The sequence below is a fragment of the Mytilus edulis genome, chromosome 14, assembly GCF_963676685.1.
Source record: "Mytilus edulis chromosome 14, xbMytEdul2.2, whole genome shotgun sequence".
Classification (NCBI taxonomy): Eukaryota; Metazoa; Mollusca; class Bivalvia; order Mytilida; family Mytilidae; genus Mytilus; species Mytilus edulis.
This window is the reverse complement of record NC_092357.1, coordinates 10,166,989-10,186,098: the sequence shown is the minus strand read 5'-3', so window position 1 is coordinate 10,186,098 and position 19,110 is coordinate 10,166,989. Positions and strand designations below refer to the sequence as shown.

At 33.6% G+C, this 19,110-nt stretch overlaps 3 protein-coding genes across 3 annotated transcripts in view; 2 read left to right on the top strand and 1 right to left on the bottom strand.

Moving 5' to 3' along the window:
* Window positions 1-19,110, bottom strand: part of LOC139502511 (uncharacterized) — a 113,697-nt gene that overhangs the window by 49,692 nt on the left and 44,895 nt on the right. The window lies entirely within an intron of this gene.
* Window positions 1,570-2,622, top strand: LOC139503965 (craniofacial development protein 2-like). Its single transcript, XM_071294010.1, has 2 exons — window positions 1,570-2,203; window positions 2,303-2,622. The coding sequence occupies exons 1-2, from the start codon at window positions 1,570-1,572 to the stop codon at window positions 2,620-2,622; spliced, it is 954 nt and encodes a 317-aa protein (XP_071150111.1).
* LOC139503964 (uncharacterized) lies at window positions 2,838-3,431 on the top strand. Its single transcript, XM_071294009.1, has one exon. The coding sequence runs from the start codon at window positions 2,838-2,840 to the stop codon at window positions 3,429-3,431; it is 594 nt and encodes a 197-aa protein (XP_071150110.1).

The following is a 19,110-nucleotide window of genomic DNA, read 5'->3' as shown; positions in this document are numbered from 1 at the left end:
CGGTGGCCAGGTTCATTCCACCATTTTGTCTTAAAATGTCCTGTAACAAGTCACGAAAATTTACAACTGTTTTCTTATAGTTCGTTTCTGTGTGTGTTGCATTGTTGTTTGTTTTATGTTGCACTTCAGTGTTTCTGTGATTTCATTGTTTTCCACTTATGATTGATGTGTTCTCTCGGTTTTAGTTTGTAACCCGGATTTGTTTTCTCTCAATCGAATTATAAACTTTCAACAGCGGTATTTTATTTGAAATAAAAATCCTGGTATCCATGATGAGTTTATTTACAACCACTGTGTCGATGCCACTGCTGGTGGATAACTAATTCCCAGAGGGTATAACCAGCCCAGTAGTCGGCACACCTGTGCTGATTTTAGTTGTCATTGATATGTTCATAATTATAAATTAACTGTTAACAAAACTTTGAATGTTTGAAATACTAAGGATTTTCTACTTCAGAAATAGATTACATTACCTGTATTTGACAAAACTTGTGGAATTTTTTTGTCATAAATGATCTTAAACTTCTTACTTTATTTGCTTTTTTTTAACATTTTTTTATTTGAGTGCCACTGATTAGTCTTTTGTAGATGAAACGCGCGTCTGGCGTAAAAAAATCAATCCTGGTATATATGATGAGTTTATCTACTGTTGCCTTTATTTGACAAGTGTTGAAAATGATGCGTCTAGTGTGGTTAGGGCCATAGGCTCTCTATCACCGCTGGCTAGCCTGCTTTGTGGGTGAAATGAAAGCCGAGTGCGTACGTCTTTCTGCCAGTGCATAACCTCTACACTATTCAAGACTTCTACAATGCCTCCCCGCGACAGCACATGGTAACTATGATCTATCATTCTACGGTAGAGGATCTCGGAGCAGGAAGGACCCTAGAGATGCAGTGTGCAGGCCCACTGGCGCGTGGACACGCCCTTGCACTCATCAAACTTGTCCCAACTATGGGTAAATAATATTGCTGCCTTGTGGTTAGATCTTGGAAGATCAAAAGGCTATGGGAGCAGACCCAGAAGGAAAAGCCGGGAAGATTGAACTCGTCAGCCATGGCAGGCAACCATCTATGGGAAGGAAAACCTAGAAAACAAAACTCCATCCTACAGGTAGTAGGTTTCTCGTTTGGCTAATTACCAGACAGAATAAAAAAATGATGATTACAGAAACCCAAGAAACATTTAGAAATCAACATGAGGATAACACCTCTGCTGTACAACATGGTTTAAGGGGCATAACGCTGATGGATGAAAGCCCACGGGAGTCCACAAGCTGACACCCTTATGTACACCAACAAAAAAAGACTTCTAGGCAGTTGGAATGTAAGAACTATGTATGCCACAGGTAAAACTGCAGAAGTGGAGAGGGAAATGGACAGATACAATATAAAAATATTGGCCTTAAACGAAGTCAGATGGCTAGACAGTGGAAAGCTTACACTTCAAAATGGTAAAGTATTATTATATTCAGGTAGAAATGATGGACTACGTCAGGCAGGGGTTGGAAGGATGCTGTCAAGTCAAGCAAAAAGGCACTGATTGAATGGAAGCCAATCAATGAGAGACTAATGTATGCCAGCTTTCACACATCAACCATTAAGATAAGTATAATCACTGTATATGCACCGACCAACGATGCTACAGATGAAACAAAAGAAAGCTTCATAGAACAGCTAGATAGAGTCATAGAAGGAACACATACACATGACATCCTCTTAGTAATGGAAGACTTTAATGCAAAGGTTGGGATGAACAATGAAGGTCATGAGAACTTCATGGGAAGGCATGGAATAGGAAGAAGAAACGAAAATGGAGAAAACCTCCTTGATATTTGTCAAAGGAACAACTTAGTCATTACTGGCACAATCTTTCCACACAAAGACAAACACAAAGTAACATGGATATCACCAAACAAGAAAACAGAAAATCAAATAGACCATTACCTGGTTACTAGACAACACAGCACATCAATACTGGACACAAGATCTATGAAAGGAGCAGACATTGGTAGCAATCACGAACTCCTCAAATGCAAATTAAGAATCAAACTTAAGAAATACAAAATAGTAACAGTAACTTCAAGAAAGAGATTCGATACCACCACACTACAACGTCCAGAAATAAGAAAAGCATTTTCAATCGAGCTGAAGAACAGGTTCCAACTCGTAGAGGAGCTAGAGGACATAAAAACATTCTGGGAAGGTATAAACAAATGCTGGAAAGAAACAGCAACTAACATTCTAGGTTTCAAATAGCGTGGGCAAAAGTCCTGGATCTCCAATGAGTCATGGAAACGTGTAGATGAGAGACGACAACTAAAGGAAAGAATTAACAACAGTAGATCAGAACGAGTTAAGAACAACTTACATGCCAAGTACAGTGACAAAGACAAGGAAGTGAAGAAAAGTATGAGAAATGACAAAAGGCAATGGACAGACAACTTAATAGAAGAAGCAGAAAAAGCAACAAGCAATGGTATGATGAAAACAGTATACGAAGTAACACGAACAATTTGCAATGAACAACAGAAACCACCTCAAGTCATCAAAGATAAGTCTGGAAATCCATTATCTAGCCATGATGAAAAACTAAATGAAAAGAACACTTTCAAGAAGTCTTGAACAGACCTAAACCTGAAATACCATTAAACATTAATTTAAACTATGAAATTGAGGAAAGAGAAATAGATACAGGTCCAATCAGGAAAGAGGAAATTTCAAAAGCATTGAAAAGATTAAAAAAAAAAAGGAAGTCATGAGGCATAGATGGCATAACAGCTGAGATACTAAAAGCAGATACAATAACAACCACCAAGTATTTACATAAACTTTACCATATGATATGGACTGGAGATGAAATACCAAAAGACTGGAATAAAGGTCTGATAGTTAAAATAGTAAAGAAAGGAGATCGACCATGCTGCGATAACTACAAAGCCATAACACTACTTTCTGTGCCAAGTAAGGTATTCACAAAAATCATTATCCAAAGAATACAAGAAGGAATAAATGAAGAGCTGAGACAAGGACAAGCCGGCTTTAGAAGGGGAAAAGTAATGCGGATGAACACAACACATAACAACCCAGTGAAATTAAATGAGAAAGACCTAGAGGATGTCGATACCTTCACTTACCTAGGAGAAATAGTAACAACAAAAGGTGGCTGTGACAATGACATGGACAACAGGTTGAAGAAAGCTAAAGGCCAATTTAGCAGGCTAAGAAAAATATGGAGATCGTCAGTACTGTCATTTAAAACGAAGGTCAGGTTGTTTAACAGCTTAGTCACATCAGTCCTACTATATGGGTGTGAAACCTGGAAAACAACCGAACAAGACAAGAAGAAATTAAACACCTTCCAAAACAGATGTTTAAGACAGATACTGAAAATAATATGGCTGATACAATATCCAACGAAAACCGTCACATAAAAGCTGGAACAAAGAAGCTAAGTGAAGATATAAAAGAACGGATATGGAGATAAATTGGCCATGTACTAAGGATGGATACCAACAGAATATGCTCAGTTGCACTGACATGGAAACCTGAGGGAAAGAGGAAAGTTGGACGTCCCAAAACTACCTGGAGACGGACTGTAGAGACTGAAAGAACATCACTTGGATGGAATAGCTGGGCTAAAGCAAGAACAGCAGCTAAAGACCGTTTAAAATGGAGAAAAATGTATCAGGGTCTTAAATGCCGACCGGCATGAAGAGAATAAGTGAGGTGAGGTGAGGTTGAAAAGGAAATACGTATTTGTTTTCTACAATGCATTCAAAAATGATTCAGTAAAGTGTTTACCTACGCTGTACGGATAAACGTTTTACTTTATTCCTGTACTCCTATTTGTTGAACAGGTAGAAAATACAGGTGTTTTTCTTGTTATGTACAGGTCGTTTGTACTCTTCAAATTTAGCACAAGTTTTATCCGTACAGGTACCCATAATGTTAAATTTGAAAATGAAGATGCATTGCTTTCGTATGGTGATACAAACATAAAGTTGAAACTAATGGCGATGATGGCTATGATTTGCATCATCTCTTTGTTGCTGATGAAATTAAAGATGATGAATTTATAAGCAAAACCAATTGTATTTTGCAGAAACCCTCCCCTGAAACAGTCAAAAATCATATTATGATTATAAAAGGCACTGCCTTTTTACAAGTGACAAACCATAAAACCTGTTCATGGAAGTCTAAGCCCAGAGCTACCAGTAAAGCTGCAAAATCTCATAGAGTTGAGGATTTCCTACAGACGAAATAGCAGTGTTGGGAGATAATATGTGCATCTCTACAACGAGTAAGTCTATTGATACATTGACTTTGTTTTTTAAAGACTTAATAGATAAATAATGAAAAGAGCCTGTTATAACCCTTTATAAGCTAACTTTAACATATATGCAGTTAAAGGCTTTGATTCGACTACTTGGATACTTTTGCACATGTACCTCCTTCTGATGTTTGTGCTATGGCTAATTATACTTCTTTTGATCGTGCATTAGGGTTTGCAGATGCATTTTGGGCTCCTCTAAGTGAGATTAGTATACCACTATATAATACCAGTATTGTAAAATGTTGTTGAACAGGTTGATGATGATTTTGCTTGGGAAATCCCGCAATTGCATACAGAAGAGATTGGATCTAAACTTTCTTCTCGTGTTTCTAGAGCTGTAAAAGCTGCCATGTATGTAGAAGATTTTGACTACTTTGACATACCCACACTGTAGATTCTAAAATGCAGGAACCCTAGAGATGCTTTGTTAAGGGATTGACCACCATTGTGTAGTTGGCTAATGTTTGTTGTTAGAATTAGCCATTAGATGTTGATAATACATTAACCCATTTCTCTGACGTCAGTCTATTGTTCTAAAAGTGGATTATTATTCAAGGATCCACTGACCACCATGTTAACTGAAGGTAACTTATATCAAAACTTTTAACTTACGATATGTTATCCTCTTAAAAGCGAGTGTCTTATGAAAGGTTCGAACTCGCGCGTATTTTTGACAGTAAAGTCTGTAGTCTATGCATGATACCACTAGACCAAGAGTGCTGATATAAATTATTTTCTAAATATCACTCTTATTGCGAATATCTGTCAATGCATGTCAATAAACTGTATATCATTTTTTTTTGTTATCTAATAAAATATATAAACACTATAAAATCATGGAATTGTAATATTACTTATTGGTATAATTCCTTGATCAAATAAACATCCATGTACATATTACACTTATCACTTTTAACGTACAAGGCCTTTCACTTTTCATCATAGCAAATAAAATTGAGAATGGAAATGGGGAATGCGTCATAGAGACAACAACCCGACCAAATAAAAATCAACAGCAGAGGGTCACCAACAGGTCTTCAATGTAACGAAAAATTCCCGTACCCGGAGGCGTCCTTCAGCTGGCCCCTTAACAAATATATACTAGTCCAGTGATAATAAACGCCATACTATTTTCAAAATTGTACACAAGAAACCAAAATTAAAATAATACAAGACTAACAAAGGCCAGAGGCTCCTGACTTGGGACATGCGCAAAAATGCGGCGGAGTTAAACATGTTTGTGAGATCTCAACCCTCCCCCTATACCTCTAACCAATGTAGAAAAGTAAACGCATAACAATACGCACATTAAAATTCAGTTCAAGAGAAGTCCGAGTCTGATGTCAGAAGATGTAACCAAAAAAAATAAACAAAATGACAATAATACATAAATAACAACAGACTACTAGCAGTTAACTGACATGCCAGCTCCAGACTTCAATTAAACTGACTGAAAGATTATGATTTCATCCTATGAACATCAGGCACAATCCTTCCCGTTAGGGGTTTAGTATCATACCATCATAGCATATATGAGAAAAACATAACCCGTGTCATGCCAATAACTGTTTTTAGAATGAATGTGTTTAGTTCCGATGCAAAGACCTTATCAGTGACTCAATATTAACGCCAAAATATGCAATCTTTAATGACTTGACAACGGTATCGTAATTATATCCCTTCTTAATAAGTCTATTCAAAGGTTTTGTAAGTTTCTGAGGTGAATACTGACACCTTTGTGCTTTATAAAGAATATTTCCATAAAAAATTGGATGTGAAATACCTGAACGTATTAGAAGTCTGCATGTTGAGCTAAATTTACGAATGATGTCTTTATACCGATGATAAAATTTAGTAAATGTTTTGACTAGTTTGTGATATCGAATACCCTGGTGTAATAATTTTTCAGTAATACATAAATTTCTCTCGTTAAAATCTAAAACATTGTTACATACACGAGCGAATCGTACACGTTGAGAGAACACCGTAAGATGGTGACAAGGGAACGTCACCATCTAAAAACGGATAATTAACGATAGGAAATGAAAAATCATCCCTTTTATCATACATTTTAGTATTCAGCTTTCCATTAGTGATATAGATATCGAGATCGAGAAAAGGGCTGTGGTCATTGTTAGTATTAGCTTTATTTGAAGTAAGTTTAACAGGATATAAATTTCATTAATATACATACTGAGGTCGTCATTATTGAGAGCCAAAATATCATCCAAATATCTAAAAGTATTATTAAATTTGTTTATCAGATGTTGTTTCGATGGGTCTTTGCTTATTTTTGTCATAAATTGTAACTCATAACAATACAAAAACAGGTCCGCAATAAGTGGTGCACAGTTAGTCCCCATTGGAATTCCGATAATCTGACGATATTCGAAATCCCCAAAGCGAACAAAAATGTTATCTAGTAAAAATTCAAGGGCATATATAGTATCAAAGCATGTCCAATTAACATAGTTTTTTTGTTTATTGCTACTAAAAAATGACCTAAAAGAGTTTGAACATATATATTCACATTCTGATTTTTTGAATGCCCATTTAATTAGGGGTGTGAATTTTTTCTTAATGAGAATGTGAGGCAATGTGGTATACAGGGTAGAAAAATCAAAACTTTGAACAGATTCAAAATCACCAATATAAGCATGCAATTAATCAAGTACTTCCAACGATTTCTTGACACTCCAAAAGTTATTTATTCCAATGTTTTCGAAGGCCTTATTTGAACAATTTATTATCAGGTTTTTAATTGTACCAAGTGTGCTGGTAAGAAGAATAGACAATTTACAAATGTAGTAGTTGAACAATGGCTTGAAGACGAAATAAATCTATATTTGTAAGGGGTTTTGTGTAGCTTCGGAAGCCAACACATAGTTGGGACTTTCATTGTATTTGGCTCTGCTTGTAAAGCGTTGGCTAAAAGTTTATGTTTGTTACAGATTTCGTTTTCTGAAAATGAAGTCAGTTGGAATGTTGGTGAATTGGTGATTTCCTTTTTCAGAACCTCAATGTAAAATTTACGTCAAACAATAATAATATTATTAGCAGCTTTATCGGCCGGGACAAAAACAAATTCCTTGGCTAGTTCTTTTAGTTTATGTTTGATACGAGAAATAGGTTTATTGTGGTTATTGTTTATAGTAAAATGTTCTTTAAAATGTTGAATACGTATATCAACTATCTTCATTACTGAATTAAAAAAAGAGTCCAAAGATTGTTTGTCAGCTTTTTCCCGTTTTATCCATTTCATACAGTAAGTATGGAGTGAGTCGTGGATGATATTACGACACTCATTCCAATTAATAATTGACGGGGGACGATATTTAGGTCCTTTACTGAGGAATGATTTTAACTCTCGGTCTTGAATGATGTTAAGATCTCCTGTTATGACACGGGAAATGGGTCCATAAATATATTCGGAATTACTGCAATTACATGAAGTAGGTATATTTTCACTGATATTAACATCTTTACATAATTACTATAATTAAACACAAATTTCCGGGTAGATTTCTTGTAAATATAACAAATAAGAGGTAGCTCAGTATTGTCAAAATATCCAGGAATTTGTTCTTTAACAGAATGGTCGTTAAATATACCGGCAATATTTACAAAATCAAAGCCTTTATTGACATACTTAATTTTAACAAAATGTTTTTTATGATCTTCAGGGCGATCAATTTTGGGAAATAATTTAGAATAACAATATGCCATAATAATTTGAACAATTTCATACTTAGGACTGCTATATGAAATTGTGTTGCAATCTTCCAAAATTTTATTTAACTTATTAACTCGTAACGAACAGAGTTTTGTTAACAGATAACGTTATTTTTGGAAATAGAAATTAGGTCCGAAATATTGGTATGATTGGCCCGAATTTTTCTTTGATTGCGATTTGTTCTACGACCGTGAGAACGTTTTTTACGAACAGTTTTAGAAACTATATCCAAAATGTTAACGGAATTGGTTCTATATATAATACCAATTCCCATGATATTATCATTTAGACCGAGAGGGTAAACTGTCTGTAATTTTTTAATCCAATTTAATTCAATTATTTTCCGTGATCGTACAAACTTTGAATGCGATTCACCAGGCTGCTTATTTACTACTTCTAAAGGTTGAACTGCTAAATATTTAAAAGGATGGTTGTGCTTCTTAAGGTGTTGGTAAATGATACTTTTGAATTTATTGGGTCTTTTAAAACGATACAGATGTTCTTGAGTACGTTTAGATAAATATCGTCCAGTTTCTCCTACGTACTGAATACCACACCCCGGTTTGTTTCATGTGAGTAAATAAATAATACTGTTTGTTTTTCAAGTTATATCAGTTTCAAAATTTAAAGAAAATGTGCGACCATTAAACGTGGACCTTACCGTATTGTTGGTGGAAAGACGGGGACATGTAAGTCATTTTTTGGCATGACACTTATCGATAGAAGGGTAACCACAAATGCTTACTTTTGGTTTTATTATAATAATGATAGTATACTATGATCACTTAGTTTTTCTTTGTTTGATTATAAATGGTATAAATATACATCAACATTTAACTCAATCGTATGTGAATAAGGTGCGATAAGCTACGACTGTCAAACTTCTTCTTTGACGGTTAAACCAGACACAAAATCGTTAACTTTATAGTAAAAATGAAATAAAGATACCTCAAGGATTAAAAACAATATTTCGGTAGAGATATAGCCGGGTACTAGGCTTGAATTTGGCACTGTTAATGTCACAGTTTTTTTCTTTTGGTACAAACCACTAGACGATCACGGCTGTGAACAGTTTTTATGATACATTGCAAAATTGACATACTTATATATTGTACATTTGTAGCAAAAGGAATTCTGCTTGAGTTTCAGATTGCGTACCACGTATAATACTAGTTCATTAACTGATTGACGATGGATGCCAAATGTAAAAACGTTAAAACAATCAAAACATAATGAAAGGAAACCAGTTTACACAAAATTTATACATGATTTCTCAGTTTATACCAATCATCTATTTAATCATCCACTGGTGTCTAGTGAATTGGTATTATTGTGAAATTTACACTTCATTTAGATGTTACGTGTTTTTATTCATTTTGTATGTGTGTTGTAAATGCCATCAAATGGGATATATAAACTACATTGCCTTGTTCAATAGGTTGCTAAATACTATATATGTATATATTACAGGTTTCTAAATGTTGGTAATTAGTTTTTTTTTTAACTTTCCGAAAAAGATTTTAAAAAATCCATCTACTAATTATATTTCTTTTTGAATGAATTACAAAAACTTAAATCTAATCAATATCAATTATTTGTAATGATTAAACACTGAATAAATAATATTTTACAAATATAAAATCTGCTACTAAAAATGGGAGATAACAACACATTTAAGTTAAATTGAACTTATATTAAGTTAAATACAAATGTGGACCGTGTGGATCTAATCATTTCCAGCTATTAGAGAATAAAAAAGACAAAATACGAAATTATGTTCACGAAATTCTGTTGATTCATTGTCAGATCACGAAACAGATAGTCGTTTTACTAAGAAGTAGCGGATTCGAATTCAAAGTCTAAAGTCGCTCGTTGATTATAGTTTACGAATCCACTACTTCTTATCAATTTTCTACTACAGAAAGTTATTTTCAGATTTTTTTTGTTAGTTATGCCATGTATTTGTTTGGGTTTGACACAGAGCAGATGCTCAGCTCGCAGCATTTCTCCAAAATGATCAGTTTAAACCAATTTGCAGTTTTGATGTTGATGTGGATTCGTAATTTTTCGGTTCTGATTACATGAGGCAGAACTTGTTGATCACACAAAGATTACAATAGCTAGTCCTAAATTTCTTTAAAGAGGTTCCAGATCTAACACATAACAAACAGTGCTCCAAGCAGTAATCGGAGATACCAACATCTGTCATTTAACTCCAGAGGCCCTGGCGGAAATTCCACTTCTTAAGAGGCAGAGACACTGTTAATCCACCTTTTTTTATTACAAAACTACGACATTCATCTTTAATCACAGACAAAATGCAACCCGAAACTCCAGTAAATACAAACAGGCTCCGTCATCACAGCAAGCCTACACAACCTGAACAAGATTCAAGTAAAAAAATCGCAATGTTTTCTCCGGGTTCCTCGCCCGTTCATTTTGACACTAACGCTATACATGCTTCTGTCCCTGTAGGCCTCAGCTCTTTGCAATACCATCAAACGACTGAAACCACATATAAAACTTGACCGCAGCCAATTACATGTACTTTAGCCCAGTCAGATATCATTCAAATAGCCATGCAATTAAAAGAGATTATACATTGTGAGATCGACTACACTATCAAAGCCACAATAGACCAGTACAAATTTGAAATCGAAAGGCTTAATAAAGAGAACCAATCGCTGCTTGATAACATGGATACGTTAGAACATTATAGTCGACGGGACCTAATTCGTATCAACGGTGGGATTGATGAATCTTCCCTTCAAACAAACGAATTAGTGAAAGAACTTATCAAAACCATCGATGAAGATCTAACACCCAAAGACATCATTCGATCTCATAAAATTGGTAAACCACGCACAAGAAAAGGTAATGAAGACGGTCGAGCTAACAACAAGTTTCTGCCTCCTAGACAAATAATTGTCAAGATTAAGGATCATAATGTTAAAAAGAGGATTATTAGATGCAGAGAATTCCTAAAAGGGAAAACAGAATATAAGTATGTCAGTATATATGAAGAACTGACCAAGCCGAAGAACGCCATTGCATACAAATCCAGACAGCTAAGTATTAAGTGTCATCTAAGAGACATGTGGACAGTTGATGGGAAAATGTATGTAAAGGACAATCAAATGCAAGTCCATGTTGTTAACACAATGCCAGCGTTCCTACGTTTTGTGTCGATATACTGTTGTCCTGGTTCCATGGACTTCCTTGATAGGCTAGACTACAACAACACACAAAAAAGACGCGAGTTCACATATGCGGAAGCACGAGCGAAGGAATTAGCAAATAGAGCATCTTCAAATACATCAGCTGAAAACACGAGTGTCAAAATGTCATGATTTAACTTTGAATAAAACTGCATATATTGACAACATTTTTGTTTATGTACATATTTCTACATGTATTTAGACTATTTGACAGTCTTGTTTTAGAATTTCGCAAAAACAACTGTACGCTGACTAAATATAGTGATTTAAAATTGTCTGCAAATTGATTTTAGCTTATTGTTTTGTTTCTTTTGCTTATGAATTTGTTTATTTTACTATAATTACATGCTCTTTAGCTTTGTACTTTATTTGGCCTTTTTTTCATTTTTTGATTCGAGCGTCACTGATGAGTCTTTTGTAGACGAAACGCGCGTCTCACGTATATATAAATTTAGTCCTGGTTTCTATGATGAATTTATGTATATGCTACTCAATTCATGTACATACTACGTATAATTTGTAGTTCATCCGCATTCCTGTTAATTACCTTAATCGCTGATTTGTCACGTGACAAATGTTAATGTATTGATGTTCAAAACACAAACTCTCATAGTACATGTAGTAAAATTAATTACTTATGCGTGAACATTGTAAAACTATAACGGTTGTTTTTACATGATGTTAAATTCCATGGTAAGGAAACTTTCATGGCTAACTTCAAGCTTCTAAAACAACTTTTAAAAAAAGATATTAAATTTAATTTGTAAATTTTATCGTATACAAGCAAACTTTAAACAACACGTACAGTGAAATGTACTGCTTGAAACGTGTATGTTTACTATATATTGTAAATTGTATGGACGGATCTTGTCAATTCAGCGATCAAATAATCAATTAGGCAATCACAAATAAATTGAGATGATTTGACACGGCTGGTATTAACAGTTGTACTGAATTACTACGTATAGATAAAGTTGTATCATTCACCAATCATTTATACATGTGTATACTCATTCCTGCAAACTACTTGTTAAATCCATGTACATGTGCATACTTTTTCTTATGCTTCATGCATACAACATATTGTTATTCAATTTTTGTTCTCACAATTTTTTCATATTTTCTACTTACATTTTTTCACAAAACATATGAAATGATATGGTTTATTTAACTTCATATACGGCCGCTCTCAGTTTGATCAATTTCAGCCAGATGCAACATAACTCATGGGGATAGGAATCGAGTTATATCGTATGAGAGTTGGCCAATACTCACCAGGCAAAAACCTCAAACAAAAACTAAATTATAATGATTTTATCTGTATCAACTTATTTCTCGCTTGTAAAAGTGTCTCGCAGGCACTGGTGTTATCAATGTTATTATTCACGTTGTCGCATCATCTACTTAAACATTTAGAGATGAAACATGTAGACTCGAATGTACAAAAAACAATAAGTGGAAATGTTAATCTTAGACTATTTATTATTTTATTTTTACTATTTGTTATTCAAATCTTGCTTATCCTAGCAGGAACAGAGGTAAATCCAGGTCCAAGTGAGATATCGATTCTTCTCAAAGTTCAATTAACTCAACTGATTTGTCGGATACTGTGAACTTTAAAAAAAAAACAGTCAAAATTCTTTACTTAAACGTACAAAGCCTAGCCCCAAAAATAGATCTGACTCAAGCTGAATATTCTGATTTCGACATTCAAGCGTTTGGTGAAACCTGGTTAAACAATAAACATACAGACGAATCAATTGAAATCCTAAATTACCAACGCCCCTTCCACCCCTTACTGTGGAGTCGGGCTACCTTTATTTGATTAAATACGTTTACCCTGCCCCAAAATTAGTCTTTTGAACATACCAAAATGTCGTCAAAAAACATTTAATCGGAAAATTTGGCTATATGATCGAGGAGATTATAACAGATATGGTAAAATTTTATCTGAAAAAAATTGGGATTCCGTAATAAACTTTAATAACGTTGAACAATTTACAACCGAAATAACAAAAGCTATTACAGAAGCTGCTGAAAAATGTATTCCAAATAAAATAACAACTGTTCGTAAAAATAAACCTCTATGGCTAACAAATGATGCTAAAAAAAATATAAGGAAAAAAAAAGAATCCACAGAAAGGCTAAAAAATAATAATAACTCATCGGATTGGTCAAAATTTAAGAAAATACGAAATGAAGTTACCAGTTTAAAAAGAAAATCAAAGGATGATTATAACAACAATTTAATGAAAAAATCATGAACAGTAATCCGTCCACTACAAATTGGTGGAAAACGGTTATACAAATATCCGGATTAAAAACAAACGACGCAAGTGTACCTCCATTAATGGTTGATAACAACTTAATTTTTGATGAAATCGAAAAGGCAAATGAATTTAATCCTTTTTTTCTTTTCTCCCCAGTCAAATATTGATGATTCAAGTGCTATGTTACCTGCATAATTGTTAAAAGAAGCATCTTTTGTTTTGAAGTATCCACTATGAAAGCTATTTAACTTGGTCTACATTTCCAAATCAACGAAAAAGAGCAAATGTTATTTCCTTGTTGAGTGTAATTTCAAAGTGTATGGAACAGTGTGTATATAAACATGTTTACAGTCACTTTTTCCGCAAAAATATTTTAACGAAAAATCAATCAGGCTTTACACTGGGAGGATTCAGCGGTTAATCAATTAATTAACATTTCAAATGATTTTGGAAATGCTTTTAATAGATAGCGGTAAAGAAGTAAAGGTAGTATTCTGTGATACACCAACAATACGGTAAGGTCCACGTTTAATGGTCGCACATTTTCTTTAAATTTTGAAACTGATATAACTTGGAAAACAAACAGTATTATTTATTTACTCACATGAAAAAAACCGGGGTGTGGTATTCAGTACGAAGAAGAAACTGGACGATATTTATCTAAACGTACTCAAGAACATCTGTATCGTTTTAAAAGACCCAATAAATTCAAAAGCATCATTTACCGACACCTTAAGAAGCACAACCATCCTTTTAAATATTTAGCAGTTCAACCTTTAGAAGTAGTAAATAAGCAGCCTGGTGAATCGCATTCAAAGTTTGTACGATCACGGAAAATAATTGAATTAAATTGGATTAAAAAATTACAGACAGTTTACCCTCTCGGTCTAAATGATAATATCATGGGAATTGGTAATATATCTAGAACCAATTCCGTTAACATTTTGGATATAGTTTCTAAAACTGTTCGTATAAAACGTTCTCACGGTCGTAGAACAAATCGCAATCAATGAAAATTTCGGGCCAATCATACCAATATTTCGGACCTAATTTCTATTTCTAAAAACAACGGCAGACGTTATCTGTTAACAAAACTCTGTTCGTTACCGGTTAATAAGTTAAATAAAATTTTGGAGGATTGCAACACAATTTCATATAGCAGTCCTAAGTATGAAATTGTTCAAATTATTATGGCATATTGTTATTCTAAATTATTTCCCAAAATTGATCGCCCTGAAGATCATTGTGTACAATTTGGAAATTAGTATGGCGTTCATTATCACTGGACTAGTATATATTTGTTTAGGGGCCAGCTGAAGGACGCCTCCGGGTGCGGGAATTTCTCGCCTCATTGAAGACCTGTTGGTGACCCTCTGCTGTTGTTTTTTATTTGGTCGGGTTGTTGTCTCTTTGACACATTCCCCATTTCCATTCTCAATTTTATATAAGTAAAGCGTTTGATCGAGTAAGGCATAAGAGACTGCTATTTAAACTTCAAAAAACGGGCATATCGGTTTTTTTACTAAGGTGGTTTGAAACTTATCTTACAAATAGAGTCCAGCGGGTGTTTATTAACAGTTCAAGTTCCGAATGGTAACTTGTTAATACAGGCGTCCCATAACGGTCCATTCTAGGCCCTCTCCTTTTTTTTTGATATTTATAAACGATATTGTAGAAGACATTCAAGCTCAAATGAAGCTATTCGCAGATGACACTTCATTATATACTATGGTTGACAATCCAACAATAGCAGCTACAATTTTAAATGACGATCTAAATAAAATGTATAATTGCTCAAAAAAATGGCTTGTGAATTTTAATGCCCAAAAAACTTAAAGTATGATAATTTAAAAAAAAAGAAATATACCCTTTCATCCTCCATTAAATATGAATACCCAAGAACTACATACAGTAAGTAAACACAAACATCTAAGTGTCTTTGTTTTATAACAACGGATCCTGGAACGACCATATTGATATATATATATAGTTTCTTAATCTTACAAAGAAATAAATATAATGAGAAAAATGAAAAATGTTCTTGATAGATTTTCACTTAAAAAAATTTACATATCATTTGTTCGCCCAATTCTTGAATATCCCGATGTCGTTTGGGACTCTCAAAATTAGAATTTGATTGCTTAACTTGAAAATATTTAGCTTGACGCAGCGCGTATCGTCACGGGAGGTACTCAACTTACCAGTATAAACAATTGATATGTTGAAACTCGATGGGAAAAATTATCTGAAAGACCACGCAATCATAGAATAATTCAATGTCACAAAATTTTGAACAATAAAACTCAAGAATATTTAAGAGACTTATTGCCTGATTCAGTAGGAAATAGGCAGGATCATAATACAAGACAAAGAAAATAATATTACACAAGTCAACACACGGGCCGGTTTATATTTTGATTATTTCATCCATTCAACAACAAAAGTATGAAACATTCTTAACTTAAACATAAAGAAATGTAAATCTCTATCATATTAAAAAAACAAATTAGTACCTAAAATAGTAAGGTCCCAACGTACTATTATATAAGACATCGTTTTGGTCAAATTCTTCATGCCAGCTTAAGAATGGATTCAAGTTCATTGAATTCTGACCTTTACGTTCGTAATTTAATAGCCTCTCTACATTTTCGTTGTGGTGATGTAGAAACAAATACTCACTGTGGATCAACGGTACTCTCAGATGAGCAAAATAGTATTTTATTTAGTTTGGTGCAGGAATATATAATTAAAAGTAAACGTTTAAATACTTAATGGTAATGCTTCATCACTTTATAGTAACCCAAGCATTTCACACTGTAAACATTACAATAATTCATGTTCTATATCATAAACGGGAAGCTTAATACAAAAATTTATGATAAAAGAGATGATTTTTCATTTCCTATTGTTAATTATCCATTTTTAGATGGTGACGTTCCCTTGTCACCATCTTATGGTGTTTATATATCTCAACTTGTACGATTCGCTCGTGTATGTAACAATGTATTAGATTTTAGCGAGAGAAATTTATGTATTACTGAAAAATTATTACACCAGGGTTTTCGATATCACAAACTGGTCAAAACATTTACTAAATTTTATCACCGGTATAAGGAAATAATTTGTAAATAACTCAACATGCAGACATCTTATACGTTCAGGTATTTCACATCCAAAATTTTATGGAAATATTCTTTATAAAGCACAAAAATGTCAGTATTCTCCTCAGAAACTAACAAAACCTTTAAATAGACTTATTAAAAGGGGATATAGTTACGATACTGTTGTCAGGTCATTAAAGATTGCATATTTTGGCTTTAACATTGATTCACTGATAGGGTCTTTGCATCGGAACTAAACACATTTATTTCTAAAAAAAACAGTTGTTGGCATGACACGGGTTATGTTCTTCTCATATATTTTATGATAGTATGATACTAAACCCCTAACGGGAGGGATTGTACCTGATATTCATATGATGAAGACATAATCTTTCAATCAGTTTAATTGAGGTCTGGAGCTGGCATGTCAGTTAACTGCTAGTAGTCTGTTGTTATTTATGTATTATTGTCATTTTATTTATTTTCTTTTGTTACATCTTTTGACATCAGACTCGGACTTCTCTTGAACTGAATTTTAATGTGCGTATTGTTATTCTTTTACTTTTCTACATTGGCTAGAGGTATAGGGGGAGGGTTGAGATCTCATAAACATGTTTAACCCCGCCGCAATTTTGCGCCTGTCCCAAGTCAGGAGCCTCTGGCCTTTGTTAGTCTTGTATGATTTTAAAATTTTAGTTTCTTGTGTATAATTCGGAGTTTAGTATGACGTCCATTATCACTGTACTATTATGCATATTTTAGGGGCCAGCTGAAGGACACCTACGGGTGCGGGAATTCTCGCTACATTGAAGACCCATTGGTTGCCTTCGGCTGTTGTTTGCTCTATGGTCGGGTGGTTGTCGCTTTGACATATTCACCATTTCCTTTCTCAATTTTATTATTTATTATTATTTTAATTTTATTTTTCTCATTACTTTTTTTGTATTCTTCTTTCACCTTTTTCATATTCATATATTTATTACACAGCATGCCAGTATTTATATTAATGTATTGTTCAATAAAAGAGGGACGAAAGATACCAAAGGGACAGTCAAACTCATAAATCTAAAACAAACTGACAACGCCATGGCCAAAAATAAAAAAGACAAACAGAAAAACAATAGTACACACGACACAACATAGAAAACTAAAGAATAAACAACACGAACCCCACCAAAAACTAGTCAATAAGTGTATTATTTTAAATTTGTAAAAGGAGACAGATTTGGAAAAGCAAATTGCTTGTTTCTGAATCCTAAATACTATTTCATTTGTATAATATCGTTTAATGTTGATTTATCTGAATAAATATTGTTTAAACTTAGAGGCAGAGGCAGATATTAAATACAGTAATATATGTTAATATAATTGGATTTACTGATGTAACACAAGGTTCAACTTTAAGAATGAAATACATTTCCCTTTGATTAAGGATGAAATAATTTCAGAAGAAGTCTCAACATTGTTACCTACCTAAAAATAAGTTGAATCATTGAGAAACATTTTTTTCCCCAATAATTTCTTAGTTTCTAAAAAGATGGAGCTCCAGCTATCAAGTAAAACAATACTAGTTAACAATGTTGTGGCTTATCATCATTTTAAGCAGGATCATTTATCATTTGTTTTGGATGTTATACAAAAGGATGATTATATACCATCCATATATCTTGGAAATGCATATTTAAGCTGAAGTATCTTTATAGATTTTAATTAATATTTGCCATTCATGTGTAAAGGACGTTATATGAATTTAAGGTTCATTTTTCTGGGTTGGCTTCTGCACCAAGAGTCTTGAATACAAGTAAGGTTTTAGAACCTGTCCTTGTATTTTTAATAAAAAAAATGGCATTCGATAAAATAAAATTGAAAATGGAAATAGGGAATACTTTAAAAAAAGTAAAATCACAAAAATACTGAACTCCGAGGAATATTCAAAAAGGATAGTCCCTGATAAAGTGTTAAAATCTAAATCTGAAACACATCACACGAATGGATAATAAATTTCATATTCAAAATTTAGTACGGGCATTTTCTTATGTAGAACATGGTGGATTAAACCTGGTTTTATAGCTAGCTAAACATCACACGAATATCACTCAAAGAGGCAACATCCCGATTAAACATGTTAAAGGGCATACATCAGCCGAAATCAACTAATGGGTTTTCAGTGCAGCGGTACAGTTTCGAACCCGGAGGTAAGCTTCAGCTGGCCCCTAAATAAAAATGTATACTGGTTCAGTGAATTGACGTCATATTTTATTACAAAACATAAAAATGAACTATAATTAAAAATAAACACGACAGAGGCCAGATGCTCCTGACTTTGGACAGGCCCACAAATGCATCGAGGCTAAACATGTTTTGTGAGATCGCAACTTTCCCCCTATACATCTAACTAATGTAGAATAAAGAAACAAACAGCAATTCGCACAGAGAATCTCACTTTGGGAGTCCA

Bases quoted from the DNA above. Each gene is read 5' to 3' on its own strand.
- LOC139503965 (XM_071294010.1), top strand. From the start codon at position 1,570: ATGTATGCCAGCTTTCACACATCAACCATTAAGATAAGTATAATCACT. The intron at 2,204-2,302 runs GTATAAACAAAT...GGAAACGTGTAG, and splicing joins CATAAAAACATTCTGGGAAG to ATGAGAGACGACAACTAAAG.
- LOC139503964 (XM_071294009.1), top strand. From the start codon at position 2,838: ATGATATGGACTGGAGATGAAATACCAAAAGACTGGAATAAAGGTCTG.